This window comes from Falco biarmicus, chromosome 11, assembly GCF_023638135.1.
Source record: "Falco biarmicus isolate bFalBia1 chromosome 11, bFalBia1.pri, whole genome shotgun sequence".
In the NCBI taxonomy this organism is placed as follows: Eukaryota; Metazoa; Chordata; class Aves; order Falconiformes; family Falconidae; genus Falco; species Falco biarmicus.
In genome coordinates, this window is record NC_079298.1 from 32362387 (window position 1) to 32386295 (window position 23909).

The following is a 23909-nucleotide window of genomic DNA, read 5'->3' on the forward strand; positions in this document are numbered from 1 at the left end:
GACATGTCTGGGCAGGTACAGCATCTGGTGGAAAGCCAAGATCTATGTACTGTTCTTGTCCTTTTTGTTTCTCTCCTTGAAGGCCACACTGGGCTGTCTAACAAGAAATCTCAGTGCTGATAGATATTGGTGTGACCAGAGCAATTGGAGCTAATCTCGCTGCGCTTCCCCAGAAAGCACAAGTAAAACACTTTCCTGTCAAGTGGTCAGGACAAGCCAGCAAAAAAGTGACAGCTTCGCCAGTGCTTCCTGCTTGCCTGCCTGTGTATCTGCCTGTCTCTGCTCGGTCTTTTCAAGTTGGAAGCTAATTTTTGAAGTACTTGGTATGCTTGGTAGGCATGTATTGGGGAAGGAGTTTTTAGATAAAATCCTGTGCCTCACAGCTGTCTCTGTCAGGGCTCAGGCACAGCAAAGGGGGTGCTAAGAAGCAGAGTGCTATTAGGGATAAAATGATTCTGATATAATTAGAAACAGCATCCTTGGGCTTTAGGTCCTGCGTTGTCCTGATCATTAGTTGAAGATAATTCAAGATGCTTATTTGTGGAAGATCTTTCTACTTTAATAGCAGAAAATAAGGGCATAAAAGCATTACTGTATTAAAAGTAACTACTTTGTGCATGAAAACCTTACTTTAATCTACAGTTGTCTTGCCCTTTTCTTTTAAAGGGGCAGAGGTAGTTTTGTATGTCTATAGGGACCCAAAGGAGTATGCCAACTAGACAGCAGTGAGCAAAATTAAAGTGTTTACTTGTGCTGCAGGCAGATTGGGGAAGCAGCACAGTCTTAATTTCAGTTTTTATGCATGTAATAATGGCAGGAGCTATGATGCTCATGTAAGTAGGAAAGAGTGTATTTCTGCTATTGGAGGGGAAAAGATTATTTAATTTTGTGAAGGCAAAATGATGCTATCAAAGTGCCAGGATAGGGCTGGAGCTAGTGCACTTAGCTAATGACTTACAGCTGGCTCTTCTGGATTGGGAAAGTAGTTTAATGGCCATGGTGATGTTAGCAGATAAGATAGAGTAAAATATTTTGTGATGCCATGTGGGTGGAATTTAAGTCTCCACTGGGGTAGAGACCTGTTTTGGAGTGATCAAGCATTTGTTCTCTGCTCTGGGGTTGTTTTTGAAGCTCGAGGAGATACAAGCAGTACTGACAAATTCAACTGAAAAAAGTCCTGGGTTTATGTCCTTTCTGCAAGCTGTAGTCCCTTTACTGGGCCTGGCTCAAAGTGGAGAGGTGGAGCAGAACAGGAGCACCTGAGAGCTCTGAGCTGTAGCAAGAGGATACTTTTTATTGTCTTACAGCAAGGAGAAATGAAAGCATCTGTTTCATTACATCTAAGGAAGGTATTCCATGCTGCCTTAGTTGAGACCATTGGTACCAGTGCTTACAGCTATTTTTATTTTTTTTATAGTGCCCCTGAATTCAGAGGGGTGACACACAGATTTGCAGAGCTGGCTTCATAAAAAAACAAGCGTGGCCTTCTGGAGAGGGAACTAGCCTGAGAACTGCAGGTCACAGTTTGCCTCTCAGCTTTGTTGAGGACTTCAGAAGATTGTTTGGGGCTTCATTTTTGGTGATACTACTTCAGCTTCTGCTGACTCCAGCTGGAGGTCTAGATGTTTGTTGCTCTTAAAATACCAGGTTGAAGTTTCAGCTTGCTCATTTTCCTGGTTAAAAACTTCCTGGAGATTTGTGGGTTTGTTGAATTCAATTGGGAATACCTTGAAAGGTCAAGATCATGTTGTTAGTTAAAATATCAGCTGAAATAGCTGTCTGGCTGCATCTTATGCAAGGAGGAGTAAGTACCCTGTGGTCATTGCCTGCTAACAGTCAGCAGTTTTACATCATCCTCCTGACCCCCGCGCAAGGCAATAGATCAAAAATTTTGCCTGGCAGGACAATTCAGTAGCTTCCTCCTTCCTTTCCTAGGGATTCCTCTAATCTGTGCAAATGAGTTTTCTGGTAGCAATACCCTATTCCTGGTTTGCAGCTTTTTGAGTAACAGCAGGCTCTCCATCACGTGAGAGGATAAGAATTGCAGGAATGACAGTCTGGATGAAATATCCTTACCATCAGTGTACCAACTGTACACATTGGCACTTTCAGCTATTGTAGTATAGGCTTCTGCCACTTCTAGCCGGTTTTTAGATACAGAACTGATGTACAGAAAATTAATTTAGAAACTTAGACATTCAGTGTAAAGCTCCAACCAAATAAAAAATATCTTGAAAAGACCTAAACATTTTAAATCAAAAATGGGGTTCTGGAGGCATCTTCTTACTATTTTAAGGTATAGACATTTGACCATATAGAGATGTCTGTCTCAGCAGCTGCAAAATTAGGAAACATATGCTTTGAGAACATGTGTTTTAGAAATAGTCAATCTCAGATAGTTGCTTGTCTCATCAACACAGTTCTAGGTGTTATCAAGACATCTGTATGTTGTATAATTACTGCCTCAACCTCAGCAAAATTGCTGAAAGCTACAGCAAATAAACTCTATCCTTATGAATTATTCTTTATTAACCTGTCAGTTCTTTTTAAAAAATAATGGGCAGTTCCAGGTAAAACCTGACATGTTTCATTACGTGCCGTTATATGTCGCATACATCCTTTTCTATGGTACTGACTAAGATGTAATTGGAGCCTGGTGTATCCCACAGCAGTTAGATCACAGAAATTGCAGACTGCTATCTGTCTGTCAGTTGTAACAAATACGATGATGGCTTTGAACACATGGGCTGACTTCACCAGATTAAATAGCTCAGTTTATGACCTGAAAACTTGAATGAAAAAAGGAGCCAAATTGAAACTGAGCCCTCAGCTTTTCCTACAAAACTGAGACCAGATGGCCGTTAGTTTACTAGAGGTGGTGTCAAGGAGAGACTTGGCTGCTTTAGATGCAACTTCAAATATTGATACCTGGTTGGAAGGCTTCAAGACAAGCCTGTGTGGTTTTGGTATTAGACTTGGGCAGAAGGTTGCTCTGAACTGTGAAGTCATGAACCTCTCTGCGTGCCTCAAGTTGAAGCAATGCTGTCTGCTGACAGCATCCTCTTGTAATTGCGGTATTTTCTTCCTGTAGCATCTCATCCATAAAGTTTATGTCCTCTTCTGCTACTGCAACTTAAACTATACATCTCCTGGTGTCTGTTCATTGAAGCAAAATGCTAATGTTTTATTGTTTTGCAAAGTTGTCTTTCCTGGCTTCGTTCCCCTCCCTGCCCCCAAGCGCAGAACATGATGGAGGAGGTATATCATCCAGTCTCACGTGGGAGAAGAGAGCATCTTAAGCCGTGCTTGCAAAGCTCTTGGCTTTATTTAGTAATGTAGCTAGATGTTCTGGATGAGTATTATAGCTCTGGTAAATGAGAATGGATTTATTTCTGAAAACCAACAACAGGGTGGGCGCTGTTTTCATTGAATTGTACATAATGCTTATGTGAATGCAGTATGCATCAGTGTTTGTATTTCTAGTGTATGTGTGTGCTGCTTTATAATGGTTCCAGGCAGCTGTCAAATACCCACACAGTGCGGTATTTAAAGTAATTCCTTGGTGTGCTCAGAGCAGCCCTGTATTTCCTTCATCTTGAAGCAGTTCTCCTAGTTATGGTCACAAGTAGCGCAATATCGTTGCTTTTCGTTGCTTCCTGTACTATTAAAAGCGGGTGTACTAGAGTGAACCTGCCAGTGTTCCTCCTTATCCCTGACCACGTAAAACATCCTTGGGTTATCCATGTGGCAGCCTTACTTCTCCTTCAAAAAGCTCCTGGGAAAACCGACCAAGAGGTGATAGAGGACCTGTCAGATGGTGGGGAGACATACCGTAAGACTGCTTACCTCATGTGTCAACTACAGTAGGTAACAAGGTTCATGTTCTTTTGCCATTTTTGCTCACTTCACCTCCAAAGTGAGCGTTCTGTAAAAAGACAGCAGAGGAGCCATGGGCCATAGATCTGAAGAAGCCCAGGCTCATGAGGAGCTGTGTTAGGGGATTAAACCTACATGTAGCTCCTGCGCGTTCAAATATCGGCTTCAGCTTGTTCTGCTTCCTACCTCAGCGTGCCGATCGTGGTACTCAAGTACTGTGCAACCCGCTCAGCAAGAAAAGTGAGGGGGGGGCTATCACTGAAATCTTATTTTCTGCCTTGTAGGCATCAGTGGGGCTTGATGCCAATATGCTGCCCCTTCACCTGGGCAGAGGGCAAAGTGTTTCATCTCTAGCTTTTAGTAGTAAGATTGGCTACGTGGGGAGCACCTGTCAGTCTTCATCTTAAGGTTAAATGATACTTGAAATGTTTGGAGGGGTGGGGGGAGGCTGTATTTTGAAAAGCTGCTTTTTTTTTCTGTTGGTTGTCCTGTGAAGCACTGAAGTGGGTACTTGGGGGAAGAGCTCATTCTGTACTGCATAGTTTAATCGGCGTTCACACGGTAGCCTAGTAGAACAGTAGAGTTCTTGTACTGAGGGAATATATCATCATAGGAAGCCAGCATACTGATTTCTTTCCTGCCTGTGCCAGTTTCTCGAGAATAAAACAAGTTGTTCTCACTCGCTGTGCTCAAGCATACAATTGCGTATATTTATTCTGTGCAAAGCAATTCTGCCATGGAGCACAGAGTTCTTGCGTTGGAGCAAAGGGGCAAAACAAAAAAGAATGGAAGCCTTCCTGTTCTTGGTTATGTGAATCTGCATGCCATAGTCTTAAATGCTGAGATTATAACGTGGTTAGTCACCTGCTCTGATGTTCTCAGCCATGCAGGATAGACTTTCAAGATCTCGTGTGTGTATAGAGGTGGTCACAATATTTACAGTGTGCACCTGAGAATGTTCTCAAACTTGGCAACTGCTGGTGACAACTGACCCTTTATAATCACTAACATCTTGGCAACTGAGGCTTTCCAGGATCTAATTTATGAAATAACTAGATTTTATGCCTTTCAAATGAGGTTGACTTTTTTCTTGTTGTTTCCTGTTTCCTCATTTCTCTTTTTCTGTTCCTCTAGTGAAGCTGTGGTCTACCAACTTGGACAACTCAGTAGCAAGCATCGAGGCAAAGGCTAATGTGTGTTGCGTCAAATTCAGCCCCTCTTCTAGGTATCACCTAGCTTTTGGCTGTGCAGGTAGGTAAAAGGGGTTTTGGGCAAAGAATATTGTTTCTTCCTTCCTTTGTTTCTTATCCCCCCCCACCTCCCCCCCAAGATGTGAGTGAGGTTGACTGCTGTGCCCAAGACTGAGGTGTCTGCAGTTAAAACGCCTCAGAGGCAAAGCTTTTCAAATGTGCAGTCACCCAGAAGACATCATGATACCCAAGTGTCAACTTCATCCTGCAGCCTGGCTTTTTAATTTGGGTGCCTCTATCAGAGATAAAAGCTCACGAAAGCAAGTGGCCTCCCAGTGTGTGTGTTGAGGTCACTAAGGCAACCAGGCAAAGCTCAGCTGTGAGACTCTCGTAGCAAAGTGTTAACACTGTGATAGTTGTTCTTTCTGATTTATAGCATTACTCTATAAATACTACAAAGCCATACTGGGAATTTTAACTGGTTTTACCTGAGGTGTGCCATAAAACAGTGGCTGTGCGTGTTTCCCGTAGCTGCAACTACAGTCCCCATGGGTGGGCTTTTGTTTTCCTACATTGGGCAAAGATCATTGTTAATGGTTTTATTTGAAGTAGTCAGTGGGGAAGGCACGATGAGCCTTTCATTCACTTACATTAAATAGTTCTTGGTGATAATACAAAGATTTTTTGAAAACAGAGCAGGTATCGCTTTGGGAGGAAACTGCTGCGTGCATAGCACAATACAACTGAAACTTAGAGGTACCTATAAATATTTAACCAACTCCGTATTTTCTTTCCCCTTGGGGAGTTTTAATGCACTTGTAACTAGATGTTCTGATGACATTTGTTATCTCTGGACTTCAGGAGATACGTTGATCGTTCTTGCAACCAGTGGCTTGCCATTTCATTTAGGTGTTCCCATTTCCAGGCTGGTTCTACTTTGATTGTGATTCTTAGTAGGAAAAAATAAATTTGCATTTTGATACACTGCAAAAAATGGATTCAAGTTGGAGTGTAAAATATTGACTTGCTCGACAGGCATATTGCTGAAGTTTAGTGAATTACATGCAAGAATAGAATTGAATTACAATACCTACTAGCAGCATTTGAATGAAAGGGGCTATCTGTGAAAGGCTCTAGGGAAAGATGAGCGCACCAGCCCCAAATGCGTCAGCCACTGATTAAAATAGATATGTAGAAGCACTACAAAACAGAATTCTTCCTGATAAATCAGTAACTGGGATTCCTTTCCACTTGAAAGGCGGAGGGGGGATAACACACACATAAATCTATGAAGGCTTTCAGAGCTGTAGGGCACGTGGGATGGAAGCAGATGGGAGCATCTCTATCCCCAAGCCACATCCAGCAAACCACGCGGGGCTCGTCTTCAACAAGTGTGTTTGGGAAAGAGGCATTAGTGAGCATCAGGAGTTACATGGAGGTTTTAAATGTCTACATGGGCGTTTTTATGACTTAGAGAATGCTGAGGGGTGAAATGCTATTTGTACTCAGGAAGAAGGCATAAGAGTGAGAAAAGATTAAAATTTTAAAAGTGTTTACATCTGCTTGATGCCTGGTAATTGAGTCTCTAAATAAAAATTAAAATGGATATTTAACTATGATTGCTGAAACAATTACATGGAGTAATTGAACTGATGGGAATGACTTCCCACAAAGGAATTCTAATTGATCTTTCAGCCATAAAAATGTGAAAAAATGGCATATGAAATTAAAAGAAATACTGGAGTTTTTAAGTTATTTCTGAACTCTGAAAAAAGTCAAATCAAAGAAATGAGTTAGTGTCTGCATTCGTACTCCATATAGTAAACCAGTCCTGTTTAATGTGTTATGATGGAGACAAAGTTTTTTTGCTCCATCAGTTTCAGCTAGTCTTGTTTAACTTAATCTAATCTATGGAAAAAGCAATCTAACTTTATGTAAAAATTAATAAAGGAAGACTCAAAGCTGGTTTCCTTGTAGGTTTTTTTTTTAAAAAAAATAAAAGGCAGATTGGGCACACTTACTTGGCCATTCCTATTTGCCCGCCCCCAATCAGAATAAAGATAAGCAATGCAAAACACATATTCAGCGACCAGTGTAGTGAGCAATTTTAGAAAGCTGTCCTAGCTCTGCCTTGGCTTGTTCACCTGCTAAGAGGATTTTCAGTTTTGAAAATAGTTTCAGTTACTTATTCAGTGATTTGGTCAATGGTGAAAGAGCCAAGACTCCCTAGCATTGCATGCCCAACAGTTTTGTACAGTATTTATGCAGAAGTGCTGCTCCTGTATATGCTGTCTTGTTTTATTTGTTCATTTGATGGAAATTAATGCTATATATGTGTCTGTGTTTATGTGTGTCTATATATGTATTTATGGTTTAAGACTTGATGAGATAAGCAATTGATGAAATGTTTGGTGGGGGAAGTATTGGTGCTTAATATTTGAGATGAAAGAAGGAAGTAAATTTATTTAATACACCGTTATTAAATTACTAATCATACATATTTCAATTCCCCCTTTCTCTGTAGGCAGAATAGCTTACAAGCTAGCATGGCTCGCTTCAACACAGTTTTGACTGCAGTTCTAACTTTTTTTGGTGTTAACATTTTGACATTATGGTTTTCTCAATTTTCATTTCCTGGTTTTGTTTGCTCTTGAGGGTCTTTCTTAACTATTGATACAGCTGAAACACCTTTTCATAAGGTCTTTCTTTCACACCTTGCTTAAGGAACCATTTTCCTCTGCCCTTGACAAATGAATCTTGCCCACTTACATCTATCTATTCAGAATGCCTCTTTGAAGTAGGTTTTCCTAATCAGATGCTTCAATTAATCAGCATCTCTGTAAATCTCTGTGTTGGTTCCTTCTTTGCATTCTGCAGAGAAAAAGGATGGCTGTCTTAAGGTCCTTTCTACCCTGTCTCCAGTTTACGTATCCCTTCTCATTTTAGTAGTGTTTTGACTGTGACAGAGCTCTGCCTGTGCTATATTGTGCACAGGTGAAACACTCAGAGGTACCTTTTGTGCTTTCTGTCACTTTCTGTGATTTTAGAAGAACTCCCTTTTACAGAAAAATAAGGAAGATACTTAATCCCATTAGAGGTCTAGCAACACATGCCATGAATTTTATGAGCTGATGCAGCAGCCTATTGAAATGGTCTCATTGCCCTTTTGTTCCCTGTGTGGCTTTTATCTGCTGAGGACCTCTGGTCCTCAAACTGGGGGCTTCTTGGGTCACTTTTGCGTGTCTGGTGCTGAGTGTGATGGCAGCCTGGCCTTCATCTGTGTCCCTCAGCTGTAATGGAGTGTATATAGCCAGTCATGTACCCGCAGTGTCAGGGCTCTGTAGGAAATCCTGAACCAGGCAGCTTGGTTTAAAAATAGTATTTCCACCTGCGCCCAGTTTCCATGCTGTATTGCCAAATAAAGGGAGTGAACTGAAGGACTGTGGTGATGGGTTTTGAAGCAAGGTCAGGCTGTGAACCTTGTGGCACAATGAGCAAATTGGGGGTTAGTGCTCCAGCAGCTTTGGCTCTATTTTTCTCCCTGACAAGACTGCTGACTCTGCTAGACCGTGCACTGCTGTTCATATCTTGTTGCGTGGAAAACATCTTTTTTCCCCCTTGGGCCAATTTCCTTTGCAGATCCATGTCCATCACTGGCAGCAGAAGGAGAACACAAAGCAACTGCCTTGAATGATGCCTCCTGAAAAAGGCATGATGGGGGTCAGGATTGGGATTTGTATGGATTTCTTGGTCAAACCCTCTGTGCTTCAGTATACCTGTTGGTAAACACCAGTAGTAATAATGGAAGGCATTGCTGTGATGCTTTGATTTAGATGGAGCCATTGTCAGAAGTGTTGTTGGACTGTGTATCTCTGTGTGGAGCACTCTCCTTTAGTACAGAGTACTGGCTTGGCTTCAGATGCTATAGGAAAACCATGCTTTAGTTGCCGCTATAGAAGCAAATCCTGGGATTACCATCTAATATGGATGATATACATGTTTCTTTTTTGGGCTCTTCACTCTGAAAGCTTTTAGATGACCAAAAGATCATTCTGGTAGCTTAAAACTTAATAAATGAGCAATAAACTGGAAATAGAGCCTATACAAGAGAGGAATAGGTATTTGGTTTGGGAAATAAGTCTTTTAAAATCAGACAGGCACTTCAGGTGAGAGGGAAGCTAGCATGTCTGGCTGTAGCTTGATAAAATCTGTTCAGTGGAGAGGGCACATAAAGAAGAAAAGATCCCTTTTGTCTGTTACTTTAATAAAATATTCTATTTGCATGCTTACTGAGTTGAAACATTGGGCAGTATAAACTGTAATCACTGCCGAATACAGAAACAGGTAATTTTGTGGTCTTTTCCTCTTTTTAAAAATAGATAGGGTTTTATCCTGAAATTAGCTATATAAATCATGACCAAAGTTATTATTGTTCTGCCTCAGCAATAGCACTGATGCCCTCAACCCATATATTTTTCTAGCAGTACAGTTTCCCTAATTTAAAAAAAAAAGAGGCTGAAAATGCATGCAGTGTGCAGCCTGAATGTCCAAGTTGTGTAGTCTGGGTGAGATCAGACTGTCTGCTAGCTCTAGTGAGCTAAGCGTAGCTATTGATAGTAGTGATGCTTTATTCCCAGCATGCTGTAATACTGTCAGCAGCTACCACTGACCTTTTATTTCCTATATATTATGCAGAGATCATGTCATCAAAACTTCAGATTCCTGAGTTTTTAACATTAGATGCATCATCATTTCGCACGCTGTTTTTATCTTGCAGGACCCACAAGTCTAGCAGGTTGGACTGGGGGATGAGAGGAGTTCCTCAGGGGTGGAGAGATGCAGGATATACTATCTGCTCTCCTGGAGCTTCACAAAATAAGTGGAAGCTGAGGAGAGGTGCAGATTGGTAGAGGAGAGAAACAGAACAGCTGCAACATGGTCAGAGCTTAAGATTTTGTGGAGTTAGTGTTAACCTTGATCAGGTCTCTAAAGCACTTCACTGTGTTGTTCACGAGTTTGGACTCGTGATGGTGTGGGTTCAGATAAAGTGGCCAAGGCAGGGAAATGTGGGGCAGGGCTGATGTGTGTTGGGTTTAGTACTTAAAGCCTCAAAGTTTGAGACTACCTACCTGCATTGGAGATAGCCAATTTGTGCTTTTCCATCTCTTTCCTCATACTTGCAATTGTGTGGCCAAAATTTGCCTTTTTTCTGGATCAGGTCATGCCCTGATCCTAGAACAGCAGTGCTAGCCCCAGACAGTCTTTTGGCAGCCTAAATTGCGACCAGCATTAACTAAAAGGGGCAAATCCTCAGCAGACATGAGGTCTTCTCCTAGTACTGAGGTTTCTCCCCTTTCCTGCTCTCTCTCCTTATTCCCTTTGCTACCTATACAGTGACGCTGAGTAAGACAGTGTCCCAAGAAAGTGCTTTTCCTTCAAAGATGGTCTTGCCCTTCCCCAGCAGGTTTTGCATCATATTCTGGCTTTGAATGCTGCTGCCTTTCTTTCATTGTTGAACGACCACAAAACTAACAATACCGATCCACAGCATCCAGCTTGTGGGAAGGACTACTGTTGCTATGTCAACAGCTTTGTATTCATTTGCAACTATTTACCCACCTCTTAAGATCTTAGCATCGCCCTTATGCACTTATAGTTCAGGGTCACATGTGGCTTCATCAGCGTTGTTCAATTTTGCTAATATACCTGGTGTCCAAGTGGGACCACTCTGGGGACCTTCCTTGACCGGTGAAATACTGATTATTTTTTTTTTTCTGCTGCGGTAATGGGAGCAGTGATTTCTCTTTTCCCAACATCTCTCTGTAGAGCTAGCCTTTCATGCTGCCTCACATCTGGGTGACTTGCTTGGCTTGTCAGTCAGCTCAGAAGAATGATGTGATATTAATGACCAAGAAGGCAGTGTACCTTTTTGGAAAGAGAATTAATGTTTTCCAGCTGAAAGCAAGGTCTTACCTTAATAGATTCTCATGGGTAAGTACTCTATTGCGAGCCTGCCGTCACTCAGAAAGAATCTATTTGTGTGAACATATGACATGTTTAGGGTGGGGTTAGGCAGCTTCCTTGGGCTTAAGCTACAAGATTACCTTTAGCGTATGAATTGAACACAGTGTTCAAAGGCACAGACAAAGGTTAGGCCTTTCTTGAAAGCCTGTAAAAACTTCACAGCAGTGCTCAGAATTCAGCCTTTAGGAAATGTATGGCGTGCAGCAGTCCAGGACTTCGCTGTTACTTGTATTGGACTTCACCCGCAGGTTGGCTTTTCTTGTGGGTGGTCAGTATCTTCCTCCAGTCCGTGATCTCTGAGGCTATTGGCAGGGGAAGCAGGGGGACAAGGTCCGTGTTTTGGAAGTGTATGCTTGTCGCCTTACAACTTAAACTCATTCCAGGATTCAGTGCAAAGGTTTTATTTGTTGTAAACTTTGAAAGCAGGTACAGCACTTCAGTCAGTTGACGGTTGTTTGGAAGAATCTCTGGTTTTGGCCAGTATGGTTATGATCATATTTCTGTCCCAACAGTACTTACTGTGGGGGAAGCACTGGGCTTAGTGGGATTGTTTAAGGTAACACAGTCTGAAGACTTGACTTAAATGTTACCACTATTCATGGATGCTGGGATGTAAATGAAAGCAAAATATCAAACCTTACCTTCTGTCCTGGTGAAGACAATCTTTCTGGCACTGGTGGGTAGATCATTCTGCTTCTGTTCAGGACTGACAATTAGGAGAGCTGTGGCTGTGCAGTGTTACTTAAACCTACAATTTTTTGCAGTTAAACTGACTTGCCTGTGTCTGCATATCAGAGATGCTGCCAGATCAGCCAGGCAGTGCACAGTGTCTTCCTGCCTCACTGCAGCTGCTTCCTAGGAAATCATGAAGGGTCGTGAAACCACTCAGAGGTGTGCAGGGCATGCTGCATGTGCAAATTTCACATAAGCTTCAGAGTTTAAAAGCCTATATAACTCACACAAAAAGTAGTTTCTGACTTGTATTGGATAAAGTGTTTGCAATGAGTAGTGAGTAACAGTACAGAGACCTATTGGGAGTTTCCTGGCTTTATCCCAGAGGTCGTCACACTTCAGTAACAAGTGAACGAATAAAATGAACTTGAAAAGCTCCATTTGATTCTCTAGAGAAAAGGATAAATCTGTTATTAGCAGAAATGAGCCTGCTAATTGTTTGCTTAAATATTCTTTTCCTGAACATTTTGTCTTACGAGTGGTGTAGAAGTCATTTAGTCAGTGTTACAAAATTCAAATTTAAATTGAAATGAGCCTTGAAATCCAGGAACAGATAGGCAACTCCAAGATTCATCTTTTCCTCGCAGTGCCAAATTGCTCTTGCTATGAGCTGTTGCTGCATCCCTTAGAGTTTAATCCTTTCTAACCTTGGCAGTTTCCAAAGTTGCGTTTTTCCTGGTAGCTTATTTGAGGGACTTGTTCACTAGAATGACATCCTCTGTGATGGCTTCCTGTGTTATCTCCTGTTCAGATTGCTGCATAATTAGCTGTTCCAGCCTTTTATTTAGGTAGTGTGCACGTTTAGACTTTTGTAACATACACTTCTATTCCCACACAAACTGGTGAAGATGGTCACGTTGCATAGAAAAAGCTGTAACCCGCAGATGCAGTGCGGACTTTCATCTCAAAAGGTATCTTTTCATAGTATCTAAGCATTGCATGAGTTTTTAAGGGAAGAGATTTTGAATGTTTGGGCTAGGTTCCTCTGAAGATGCCCTCTTAGCCATTTGAATCTCAAGATGACAAAGTAATTTGAGAAGATGTGTGTACAAATCTAGGCGTTCTTCACATGACTTCTTTCATTGCCTAGCTAGTGTACATTGCTTCTTTTCCACATTGGATACCCGTGTATCATCATGTGCTTTCCCGTGCTTATTTCCTTGTCTGCATGACCCACTATACCTTTGGGGGTTTGGTTTAAAAGTTCTTATCTGAAGCTTGAATATTAGCGATTGTGACACGATATTTAATATCCGCTGTCTCTTGCAGTGGAGTCTGCTTTGAGGGCAGTTTACGTAATGAATCAGATCGCCATCTCCAGAACCTAGTATAGGAAGGCTTATATCTCCTCAGGCTAGTGAAGCAAAATGTCATTCCGGACTAAAATTGGGTTTGACTGATGATTTGGCAAACTTGGGTCTTCAGCTGCATATCGTAATGCATATGGCAGCAGCCTGTGCTTTCCATAGAGCCAGTTTGACTGCTCTGAAGCCTGTTTGGTGGCTCTTGTATGATGTTTGCTGATGTGACAGAAACCTTAAAGTTGTTGCTTCATAAATACACTCCTAAAATATTAGGGAAGATGTTCCTTTTCATATCTGCCTTTCTTAATGTCTCAAGCTATTATCTGTGTGATCTTGATCTCTTGGAGCATGTGGTCCCTGGGAGTCATGACTGTGCTGCCCCTTCCCTCTGTCGCAGCTCTGTGACATGCAGGACTTGGAGTCTTTCAAGAACCAGAGCTGACAGGGGTTTGCAGTAAGAGCAAATACTGCATGCAGAAAGTATCTTGAATGGGAAGAGATCTGTTCAGCAAATGAAGTAGTACTTTTGGCTTTGGTAGGTGGATCCAGCACTCATTGGACAAATAAGACTCCTGGTGCTCATGTGAGAAGTTTTGGATCTTCTGAGATGTAGTCCATTTAGGCAGCACGGGTTGAAGCACCTTTTACTGTAAAATTACTGTTCTTCACATGTTCTAGGAGTCTTGAAACCTGTTTTGGACATCAGCCTACATGCACTGGTGCACATCGAGCCATACATGTTACATAACCATTGAGAAAAGTTGTATTAAGAGTCTGGACAGTATACAATTCCTTTTTCTCTTTCAGACATAAAGAATGAATTCTTACAAAAGCTACAGATTGTTAATGCTATTGTCTTGTCTTCACTGGTCTTGTAACATTAGTAAGTCTTCCTTATGCATACTGAATATTTTTTTTCTCCCAACAGTCTGATAGAAGGCAATCTTTGAATTGCACAAAACCCATATATCCCTTATTCCTGTGAGAAATCTTTGTAGCTCTTTAAAACCATAAAGGTCAAAGTTTCAAAGGAGTTCTAGAGAAATCTGTTTTGCTTCCCCCTCCCATCAGAGCCCTTTTCTCAACTGATTAAGATATCTAATGTTTTATGTCTCCTCCTTCTCTCCTTAATAGTTATTTAGGGTGGAGGTTTTATGGGCTGCTGTGTCAAAAGCTTTAGACAAGTCAGTAAAAAATGTCCCCAGTGTGTAAAGACCATTATCCATAACCTGGCAAATGTCATCTGTAACTTCAAGCCATAGGGAATCTGTCTAATACAAAGGTTAAAAACCCAGTTGGCGGTTCCCATCAAGGCTGCTGTTCCCTTCATCTGTTCAGCAGAGGGAGATATAGATCTTTAGTGAAATGCTAGTGTTGATATACATTTTAAAAAAAAGAGTAGTACATCTGGTGTTAGTAAGAGATGAAAGTCACTGGCGGAAGCAGGGTATAGTCTTCCCTGCAGAGCTCTGTCAAAATATTTCAAGTGCTAACCTGAAACCCTGTGCTGTCGCATTCCTGAGCCTTTCCTTGGTAGAAGGAAAGGCAGAAGATGCTTATTGTGCTGTTGGTTTTGCCAGAGATTAAACTGAGGCTACCAGACACGTTTAATCTAACCTTAGCTCTCTTTTAATTCAGTTCTCATGGAGTGAACCTTTCTCATGTTTCTTCCTTTGTCATGTAGTCTGCCAAACAGAAACAGGCATTTTCCTTCTCAAAGCTGTGCTCTTCCTTTGTTTAAATGAAAACCTGGACTGGATTTGTGTTGGATTCCCTAAATATAAGATTTTGGATGCTGTATTTGTATTGAATTCCCTAAATAAAATTTTTTGGGGGGAGGCTGTTGCCTATCATCTGTATTGCAGAGTAGGAAAATGAGATTGAGCTGTCATCCCCAAATACCCATGTGCCTTCCTCTGCTTTAGAAACTTCCTTTCATCTCCTCACAAACATCACGGGCTCTGTGGCTTCCTCACTTGAAAGGTTGGAGGTTTTTAAAAGATCTTTGCCACCAGCAAAATAAATCTTTGCTTAATCTTGTATAGCCTTCAGAGCTGTAAGGGAAGAGCATGTGGGGGAGGCTTTGACCTGCAGGGAGAATATCTACTGAATGCTTTTCCAAAGTTCAGTCCCTTTTTGCATGGCTGTTGAATGTTTGACACCTATGAGGATGGGTGTGCGGGAGCTCCCTGGGGGTCTGGTAGAATGGCGTATGAGACCACTTTTCTAGGCAGAACTAACTAGCAAACATGAAGTACCACATCCCAAATCAGCTTGGGCACACACGTGAAATACAAAATAAGGGCATTGGCCCACAGCAACAAACTGGAACAGAGCATTGCCTCTAGAAGAGATTGCTCAGATTCCTGCAGGGCAACAGAAAGGTTATTCAGAGAAAGGACTGTTCCTTTACTGCAAAGGGAACTCCAGGTAAAAAGAGGAGCAAAAAGCAAATGCATCAAATGGGTAATTTTGTCTTAGTTATAGAAACAAAGTACTTGTGATTTCTTCTGCTGGAACAGAAAATTGTGAATACAAAGCCATATCCAGCAAACATTTTAATGTGCCTGTAACAGTGGCTGTTGGGATAAAATTTTCTTGTTTTATTGGGTGGTGGTTTTGTTTTGCGGGGAGATTTTAGACAGGAAAAATAAATACCAGTTAGCTTTACCTGCGCTGCAGTGTTTTACAGGAAGATGTTGGGGTAAAATGGATTTATTTCTGCTCTCTCCTTCTCATGTGATTTGTCATGCTGCAAGTGGAAAACAGCACACTGCATTCTTCAGCAAAATGCTCCAGATAGTTTTGTCTGTCAAAGGTTCTTTGCTTCAGGCTGTATGAAACCCATTTTTAATCTCCTTTCTTACAGTAAGGGAAATGGTTTGTAAAGAGGGCACTGATGTCAACTCATTGTTGTCGATATTATCTAATTTCTTCTTCAGAAAATTCTTGTGCTAATTTTTGGTGCAAGGCTTTGTTCACTTGAATTAAAGTCCACTTTTTTCCCCCATCCCTAATGCATTGTCATCTCTTCTCTCTCCCCAGAGCATCTGTTTCCTTTATGTAGTGGAAATGATCACATTCTCCTCTCTCTCTGAAATGGCTTGTGATAGGCCAAAGCCTGTGCTGATCATATCCCATTCCAGTATTACTCTGTCAAGTAAAATAAAGACATTTATAGTGTGTTGGCTGGAAGGCTTCCTCACCGTTCTTTGTCAAATGCCCAAATGCCACCCTGCATTTCTGTTGCTGTAATAAAGACCCTTGATTTTTTCCTCTATGTACTCTCTTCTGCCCTGGAAGAGACCCAAGATTAAAAATAGTCTTTTTGGTGGTCCCTGCATGAAGGTTCTCCTGTCTTGTTGAGCTGAATTATTGCCAAAGATGGAGTGTTCAACTGTCCTATGTTCACCAGTCTACTCTCCAGAGCAGGACCCGCGTGTGATGTTCAAACTCCAGCCTGCCTCTCTGCCATAGGAGAGATTAAATCTCCACCCTAAACTTTTTGAGCAAGCCACCTCAGTCACATGAAGATCTTTTTAAGTGCTGTTGTTTGGTATTACAGGCTTGGCAGCAGTTCAGCAGTTCTCAATTTTCTTCTTCACTAGTAAGGAAAAAAAAATGAATTAATGAAGAACTAAGGTTGTGTGGCAGGGCTTCATGCCACCCCATCACGTGGGAGTAGGTAAACAAAACCTGAAATATCTGAGAAGCCAGAAACTTGTGCAGCAAAAATTGCCTAATCATTAATGCTGTAATGCTGAGAGGTGGGCTAATGCCTTTCCTTTCTTATGTCAATAACTAACAGTTTAAGCAAATTTGGATTAAAAAAAAATAATTCTCCCTAGTTTTTTGATGTAGTAGCAATTTTTAAATGCAGCTAAGATGGGAGAAGAGTCTACAGAATTTCTGTCTTTGCAAGTGCTCAGAGCTTGACTGATTAGGACCCTTGAACACAATTATTTAATTTGCAAGTTGAATCCAGTTTCACAGTTGTCACTTGCTTGAATGGGAAGTCAGACTGGCTGGATTCCAGAGTTCCCTTCCAGCCTTTGCTATTCTACAACTTTCAGGGCCCTTGAGCAAAAATGGGTTTCTAACAGAAGTTGCACTCTACGTAGGATTAAGTTTCAGTTTGGTCTTCCTTATCATTAAATCCCGAGTTGTCTTTTGACCAGCCTTTGATATCGCTGCCGTTGCAGGGAGGCTCGGTTTCCTGGCGTGAAGATATGTAAAAGATCCACTGGAGAGGTTGAGTTTTCTTATTAATAGCTTTTAGTTAGTCTCTAAGAAAGTATGAAGCTTGTTAGATGGCTTTGAGGTCAAGAGAGTGCTGAAGCTTTTGTAGGTCTCTTCTCAAATTAAAGGAGCTTTTTATTAAAGTGTGTTGTCTTCAAGACTGGGGTTCTGATAGCAGCTGTCTGTCTTTTCTCAGATTTTTGAGAAAGAGCAGCACTTGTTTACCTGGCCCTTTTTTGGGGTTTCTGTAAGGACCAAGGCATCTAATGTGCCAGGTAATCTTCAGTGTACTATGATAAAGTACGCTGTAGTACAGTGATCTGAGTTTATTTTTAAGTCAGGATGTTGTTCCTTTTTACCTCTTTCCCCTTTTCTTTTCGCTAACAGAAGTTTTTAATAGTGAAAATTGAGGTTGCATGGGAGCTTCCTGATCCTGTTTCCATTTTTAGTCTAGCCAAAAGCTTTACCTCTGAGGATGCAAGCTTTTTTATACAAGAAATCACACCAAGCCTGGCTGAAAGAGACTTTTGGTTAACCCATCTTGACGTTAAAGTTCTGTTCTTCTACTGCTTGTTTACCTATGTTCAACAAAAAATCTTTAAGATGGCTTGCCCTCTCCTGCATGGCATACCGCTTAAGGGAGGACAACGTGTATTCTTTGCTTTCATCTAGAGACACTTGAAACACCAGCTTTGGTTTGAACGACTGGGCTCTGGACACTTGAAGGCATAAAGATATGATGAGATTTTCCTGCTGAACGAGGTGCTTAGGTACAGTTTTAGGTAGCTCTGAAGGCTTCATTCTGTCAGCTTTGCATGCTGCATAATTTTGCTTACACTTGGTATACAGAGGAGAAACAAGTGAAAGGAAAGATCAATTTCTATAGGTAGATGTTTAAATATGAATAATTGGATTTCAGCTAACCCCTTCAATATGTATTGAGCCATGGAAGTATCCCTCAGGATCTCGGGAATAATTTTTTTAACCAATGAAAGTAAATACAGAATGAAGTGCCACAAAATCATTCCTCTTGAATTCTGACGACTATTTGGAGGCAAGCAGAGGTATCTTGCACCATAGCTGCTCTGACTGTTTAAATCTTGTTGAACAACTCATTTAGATGCATCCCTCAGACTATAAATGTCTCTTAATCTTACTACTGATGTACAGAATTTCAGTGGTGAAAACAGGCAGCCTTGATCCAAGCTTGAATTTCGTGTGGAGGTAAACAAACAGACGAAGCTGAGGGAATAATTGGCTGAGGGCATGAGTTACTAGATGCAGCAGATCAGATCATCATGGTCAAAGAAGCACAACAGAAACACATTAAAGGTGGTGCTCCAGCCTGAACTTTGTTTTCAGTAAAGCATCTGTAGTATGAGGCAAGCAGCACTACAGGCTATAGCCAGAGCATTAATATATGAAATGAATTTGAGCCCAAGTTTGGTATTGAAGATCTTTTATTTTAAAAAAAAAGTCCAAAATGTGCTTTAACAGAAGACTTCTAACAGATCACTTAACATCTGGCTGCCTACCCTAAACTTTGGTTTTGAATATGGGCATCTCCTTGGCTGAAACATTCATCTGGCGTGTAGCAGTGAGCACCACTTATATTCTCAAGTCTATAAGCACTGAAAAATCCAAGTAATGTAAATTACTTTTTTTAATAGATTGATAATCTAAATATTGAACAGTCGAGAAATACGCATTTCTAAATGATTGAAATAAGAAAAATGGTCATTGATTCTCTAGCAGTTTGGTTTTCCAGAGTAGAGCCACAGAACCTTTGTATGCAGCTCTTGGCTTTCTAGTTGTTACATCCATTGAATATAAAACTGTTGCATTGCAGGTAAATTTTTGTTATGCTGTCCTTGGCTTTATATCCCTTTGAGTAGGTGTTTTTTGGTTGAAAAAAGCTGGGGGGTGGGGCGGTGTCTTGTGAGTTAGCTCATGCTGGTTAATGTTCATGGTGAAAGTGGGTGAAGTAGATGACCCAGAAGATGTTACTTTGGATTGCTCTGCTCTTCAGTTTCTGTGTGTTGCTGCTACCCAGCGTGTACTAGTACTCAGTGAAAGATAAACAGCTGCTGTGTGATGCTCTTTCCTAACCCTTGCCTTCTCTTTCTGGAGCTGCTGCTCGTCAGCACGCATTAAGAGCTTTGCAATAGGTGATGTTGAACCTAATGCCTGCTAGTAACAGCTGTTTTGTGAGTTTTATTAACAGACTTAAGAGTAAGGAAAATCATGTTTAGCAAAAACAGGTTTTGTCTTTTTTGGTTTTTTGTTTGAACAACCAAAAATCTAAGAGCAATTCCATCTGTCTGAACAACTCTGAAATTACCTGAGATGCTGCTGGCTCCATTAGCGATTTCCAGCTCTCTCTTTTTAGAAGTTTTTAACCTGATTTCCTAAGATCACATAACCATATCATCAGTTTATTTGCTGTGTCCTCACCCCTGCAACCAAGCTGAGTGTGAGGACTGAGATTGAGAAGGGGCAGATCACTTCACCTTGTACATCACAAAACCATCCTTCCTTTTTGCCCTGTTCCTGTCAGCTGGAGCGTTGCGAATTTATGAACTACTGAGCAACCAGGGATGCCATCCTTTGCTGGCGCAGGTTCTTACTGAAAGGGTGGTGAGATTTTTCTGAAGTTTGGAAAAATCTGAGTTCTTGACCAGTTGTCATTGGATGGCTCAGCTGTTCTTGAGTGTTTTGGAAAAGCATTATTTAAAAACTCATGCTTGTGGTCAGAGACCTCTCAGCAGCAGTGGCAGAGCTTGGCTGCCCTTTTTGCCTTCTGAGATAACTTAAAAAAAAATTTAAAAAAATATATGTAAAATAAAATATGGTCTGCCAGAAAACATTTGAATTCAGAAGGTGCAGCAGCAGAATTGTCGTGTTCAGCTTCTGCAGTGACATTGAACTAGATGAGAATTGCTTCAGAGTGTTTAATTTGTTATGGTATATATACATGTTCTTTCCTATTATCTCATATATATTTCAATTTAGCCTGAACGCTAAAGAAAAAGTAAAGCAGTGAGCTGTTGCTGCCCAAGGGTTAGGCCATGAGGCTTTTAACTGTGGAAATGTCATTTCCAAGTTGAAATTGTTCTAAGTGAGTTTTCTGGTTGGGGTGGTAACTGTAGAGCTGCAAAAAAAAATTGCCAAATAATAATTTTAATGCTGGTGTTTGAGAAGCAAATACCTTGTGCATCACTAGTTAGCGATGGAGTATGTTCCATGATTCTTCCAGGGATGCCAAGGTCAGGAGCCGGTGGTGGGATGCTGGATCCACTTACAGGCTCTTGCAGAGTTCAAGAAGCATTTGATTCCCCTCAATGCCTACTCTGTTTTCTTTACCTTTAGTTGCCTTTTAGGACTAACTCATTCTCTCAGCTTTCTGGAGAACCCTGCCACCTTGCCTTGGACCCGCTGGCGTGCTTGGGATGCAGCCCATCACGGACAATTCTGGTTCATCAAACTCTGCTAGGCGAGTCTGCTGCTGGAGTACCTGGGAGTTGTATTTTTCTCATTTAGCTTCACTTTTGGGCTTCTACTTCCTCAGCAGATGGCATTTTTATCATGTTTTTCGGAAAGTCCATATGGCCTACAAGAGAGAGTATCTCTTTAATTGTAAAACATGACCACCTGTTCTGATTTTAATGAATGCAGTGAGCATTCGTCTTCATATATCTACTTAAAAATAGCTGCTTCAATTGAATTAAAAAAAACCCACCACCTCAGTTGGGCACCAACACTTCAGCTGCTGAAATAATCAATTAATAATTAAGTGGCTAATTTTAGAACCCACTGGCCTTGCCCATTCCCTCGGACTTATTGTGATGAGAGCAGACAGTGATTGATTGCCCTGCCGATGCCAAGAGGCACATGCGGTGGTGGGGCCAGATGCCGGCAGGCTTAGAGCTGTTTATTGCGATATTTAGAAGGTGAATGCAGCTTCATGCATTTGCTTTGCAAATGGACTTGTCTTTCCTGCTACAGCTCTTTCCTTTCCACATTGCTCCAGCTGCTCACATGCAGCCATCCACAGGTACCCCTTTCACTGCCACCCTCTGAAGGATAAAATCTGATGCTCAAAAGGTATCCTAATGACTGGCCAGCTGGAGAGGAGGTTGAAACTGTAAGCAAAAACAGACTTGAAAGGTTTATCTGCTAACTGGCTCCTAATAAAAAGCCCTGCTAGAATCATTCTGCTCATTAAAATAACAATTGCTAGTTAACTGTTTCATAGCTCCTGCAGCAGGTCCACTGGCCAGATGAGAAAACATATTGAGCTCATGTTTTCAGAGAGGTGTAAGGGACCAGGATGTCCAAATCTTGTTAAAGGAGTGTTAACGCTTAATTCAGAGTCCCACTGAAAATTAACCCCTTTATTGAATTAGCCTGTCGGAGCATCATCTTGTTCTAAAGCTAACTAAAATACCCAAAGGGTAGGAACACACTGCAGTTTTGGTTGATAGATGTTGGCTGTTGGGAAGGGATTTAATATTTCAGAGGTGGAAGAAACAGGAGCGTTGGAAGGAGAGTGCTCGGGGGTACAGCACTTGCCAGCATTTCAGCGCTAGCAGTAATGGGTGCAATAGCTGCTGGGTTTCAACACGACAGGGTAATTTGACAGTTCGGTGTAAGTGGTGGAGAAAACTTGGTGTGTCTGCTTGGAGTGTCCGCTTTTACATATCTGTCAAGGAGGGAGAAAGCCAGAAAGCTCTTAGAGGAGAAGTCTCTGAACCCATCATATTATGCAGAGAGCAAGGTGCTGGAAGCAGTTAGAGGGGAAGGCAACTTGCCTGCTTACCTCATTTTACTGAAGGTGTTTCTGACACAGCCCCCCCATCCAATTAGTCTGTTAATATGGGGGAGAAGCTACCCTTGCCAGTTTGATGGTGGTTGCTGTAGCCTGATCAATGTAAATCCAGTTATCTCTCAAACCACATGGGATTTTGAGACAGCTGGGTGTTGTTTGTACGGCTGAGAGCCCTGCTTTGAAATGCTGTGCAAATACAAAAATAACCATAGCTATTGGCATTTAAATTCATTTCTATGTAATCTTTGTGATTAACTTCCATTGGTGGGGTGTTATTTCAGTGGGAGGAGGGTCAGAGCAGTTTTCAGCTGACGTCTGGGTATCACAAGTTGCTTGGTGAGAAAGGCGTCCAGCTCTGTTTCCCTGCGTGTGTGTGGCCATCCCTCCTTGCGCTTCCAAAATAGCAGGCAAGAATTAAATGAAGTTCAACATTAAAGGCTGAAAGTCAGGAAGGGAGAAGCTTATTAACCTTGTTGAGCCAGAAAAAGCACTATGGGCCTTGGGGGCTTGGGTCTTGTGGGGTTTTCTGTTCTTGTTTTTCTGTTTTCTTGGGAGTTGACATTTGGTTGTGCAGAAAATAAAATGTATCACTAATTCTGTGATCCCTTTATGTGGTTGTGTCACTGAAGAACATCTATAAATTAAATCTTAAGAACTGGAATTTAGTCTGTTCTCTCATTAACAGAAATGCTAATTCTCTGTTGATTGTTAATAAAGTCAAGGGAAAGAAGCAAAAAACACAAGTATGGAGGTTACCCATTTAGTGTAAGCATGAGAAATTTAATCCTTACTTTCCATGATCCAATTTAAGTAGGAGACCCGAGTTTTTAGCTTTGAGCTCTCCAGCAGTTTTCCAAGGGGGCACCGCCTGGGGAAGAAGGGAATGCAGGGAACTACAAATGGCACTTGGAGTGGCTGGGCAGGGAGCCAAGAGGGCAGGCAGGAGAGGCAAGAGGCCTTTTGGCTGCTGGCTTGCCCACTGGCCACGTGGGGTTTGCAGGAAGATGTGTGTATGTGCATGCACATGTGGGTGCACCTTTTTCCTTTGCTGACTCTTTGAAAGGCTGCTCAGACTGTTGCGGACTGAGTATTGGGGCCATTTTAAGAAGCCTGTTTAAACACTCCTTTGCTATAGTGCAGACTGTTTATCCCAGCTGAGGCTTTAAGTGAGATGTAGAAGCTGCAGGCAGGACTTTTGTTGTGAGCTGACTATTAGAGGTCCCGTGCATCCTTCCCAGCTGATTAAATTTTGTCCCTTTTCTTTCTTATCTCCAGATCACTGTGTTCACTACTACGATCTTCGCAACACTAAGCAGCCAATTATGGTGTTCAAAGGGCATCGCAAGGCAGTCTCCTACGCAAAATTTGTGAGTGGGGAAGAAATAGTCTCTGCGTAAGTATTGCCTTTTATGTAGGCTAAAAACTTTGTAGCCCTTGCTTGCTGGCGTTCTTCAGGGCCATCGTGCAAGTTTGCCTGCGTGGGTGGGTGTGCTCACTAGCTGCTGTGCTTTTGGGAAGCAGATCATTGCTTTTTTCTAAGACAAAAATAGACATTATTCCTGGTGTCACTTAGCTCTGCTCTGTCTTGTGGAGCTAAAATGACAGAGAGGAATATGGAGACAACTAGATGCAGATCCAGACCAGGAGCCCTGACTTTGGGAAGCTGCAGGTGGACTCTCGTAGTGCTGTGAGTGCTGAGGGTGCTTCTGACCAGAG

At 41.7% G+C, this 23909-nt stretch overlaps 1 protein-coding gene across 1 annotated transcript in view; it reads left to right on the plus strand.

Moving 5' to 3' along the window:
* COP1 (COP1 E3 ubiquitin ligase) overlaps positions 1–23909 on the plus strand; it is a 127739-nt gene that overhangs the window by 65602 nt on the left and 38228 nt on the right. Inside the window, 2 exon segments of the mRNA XM_056355540.1 lie at positions 5011–5127; positions 23469–23586. Of these exon segments, the coding sequence (XP_056211515.1) occupies positions 5011–5127; positions 23469–23586 (235 nt within the window).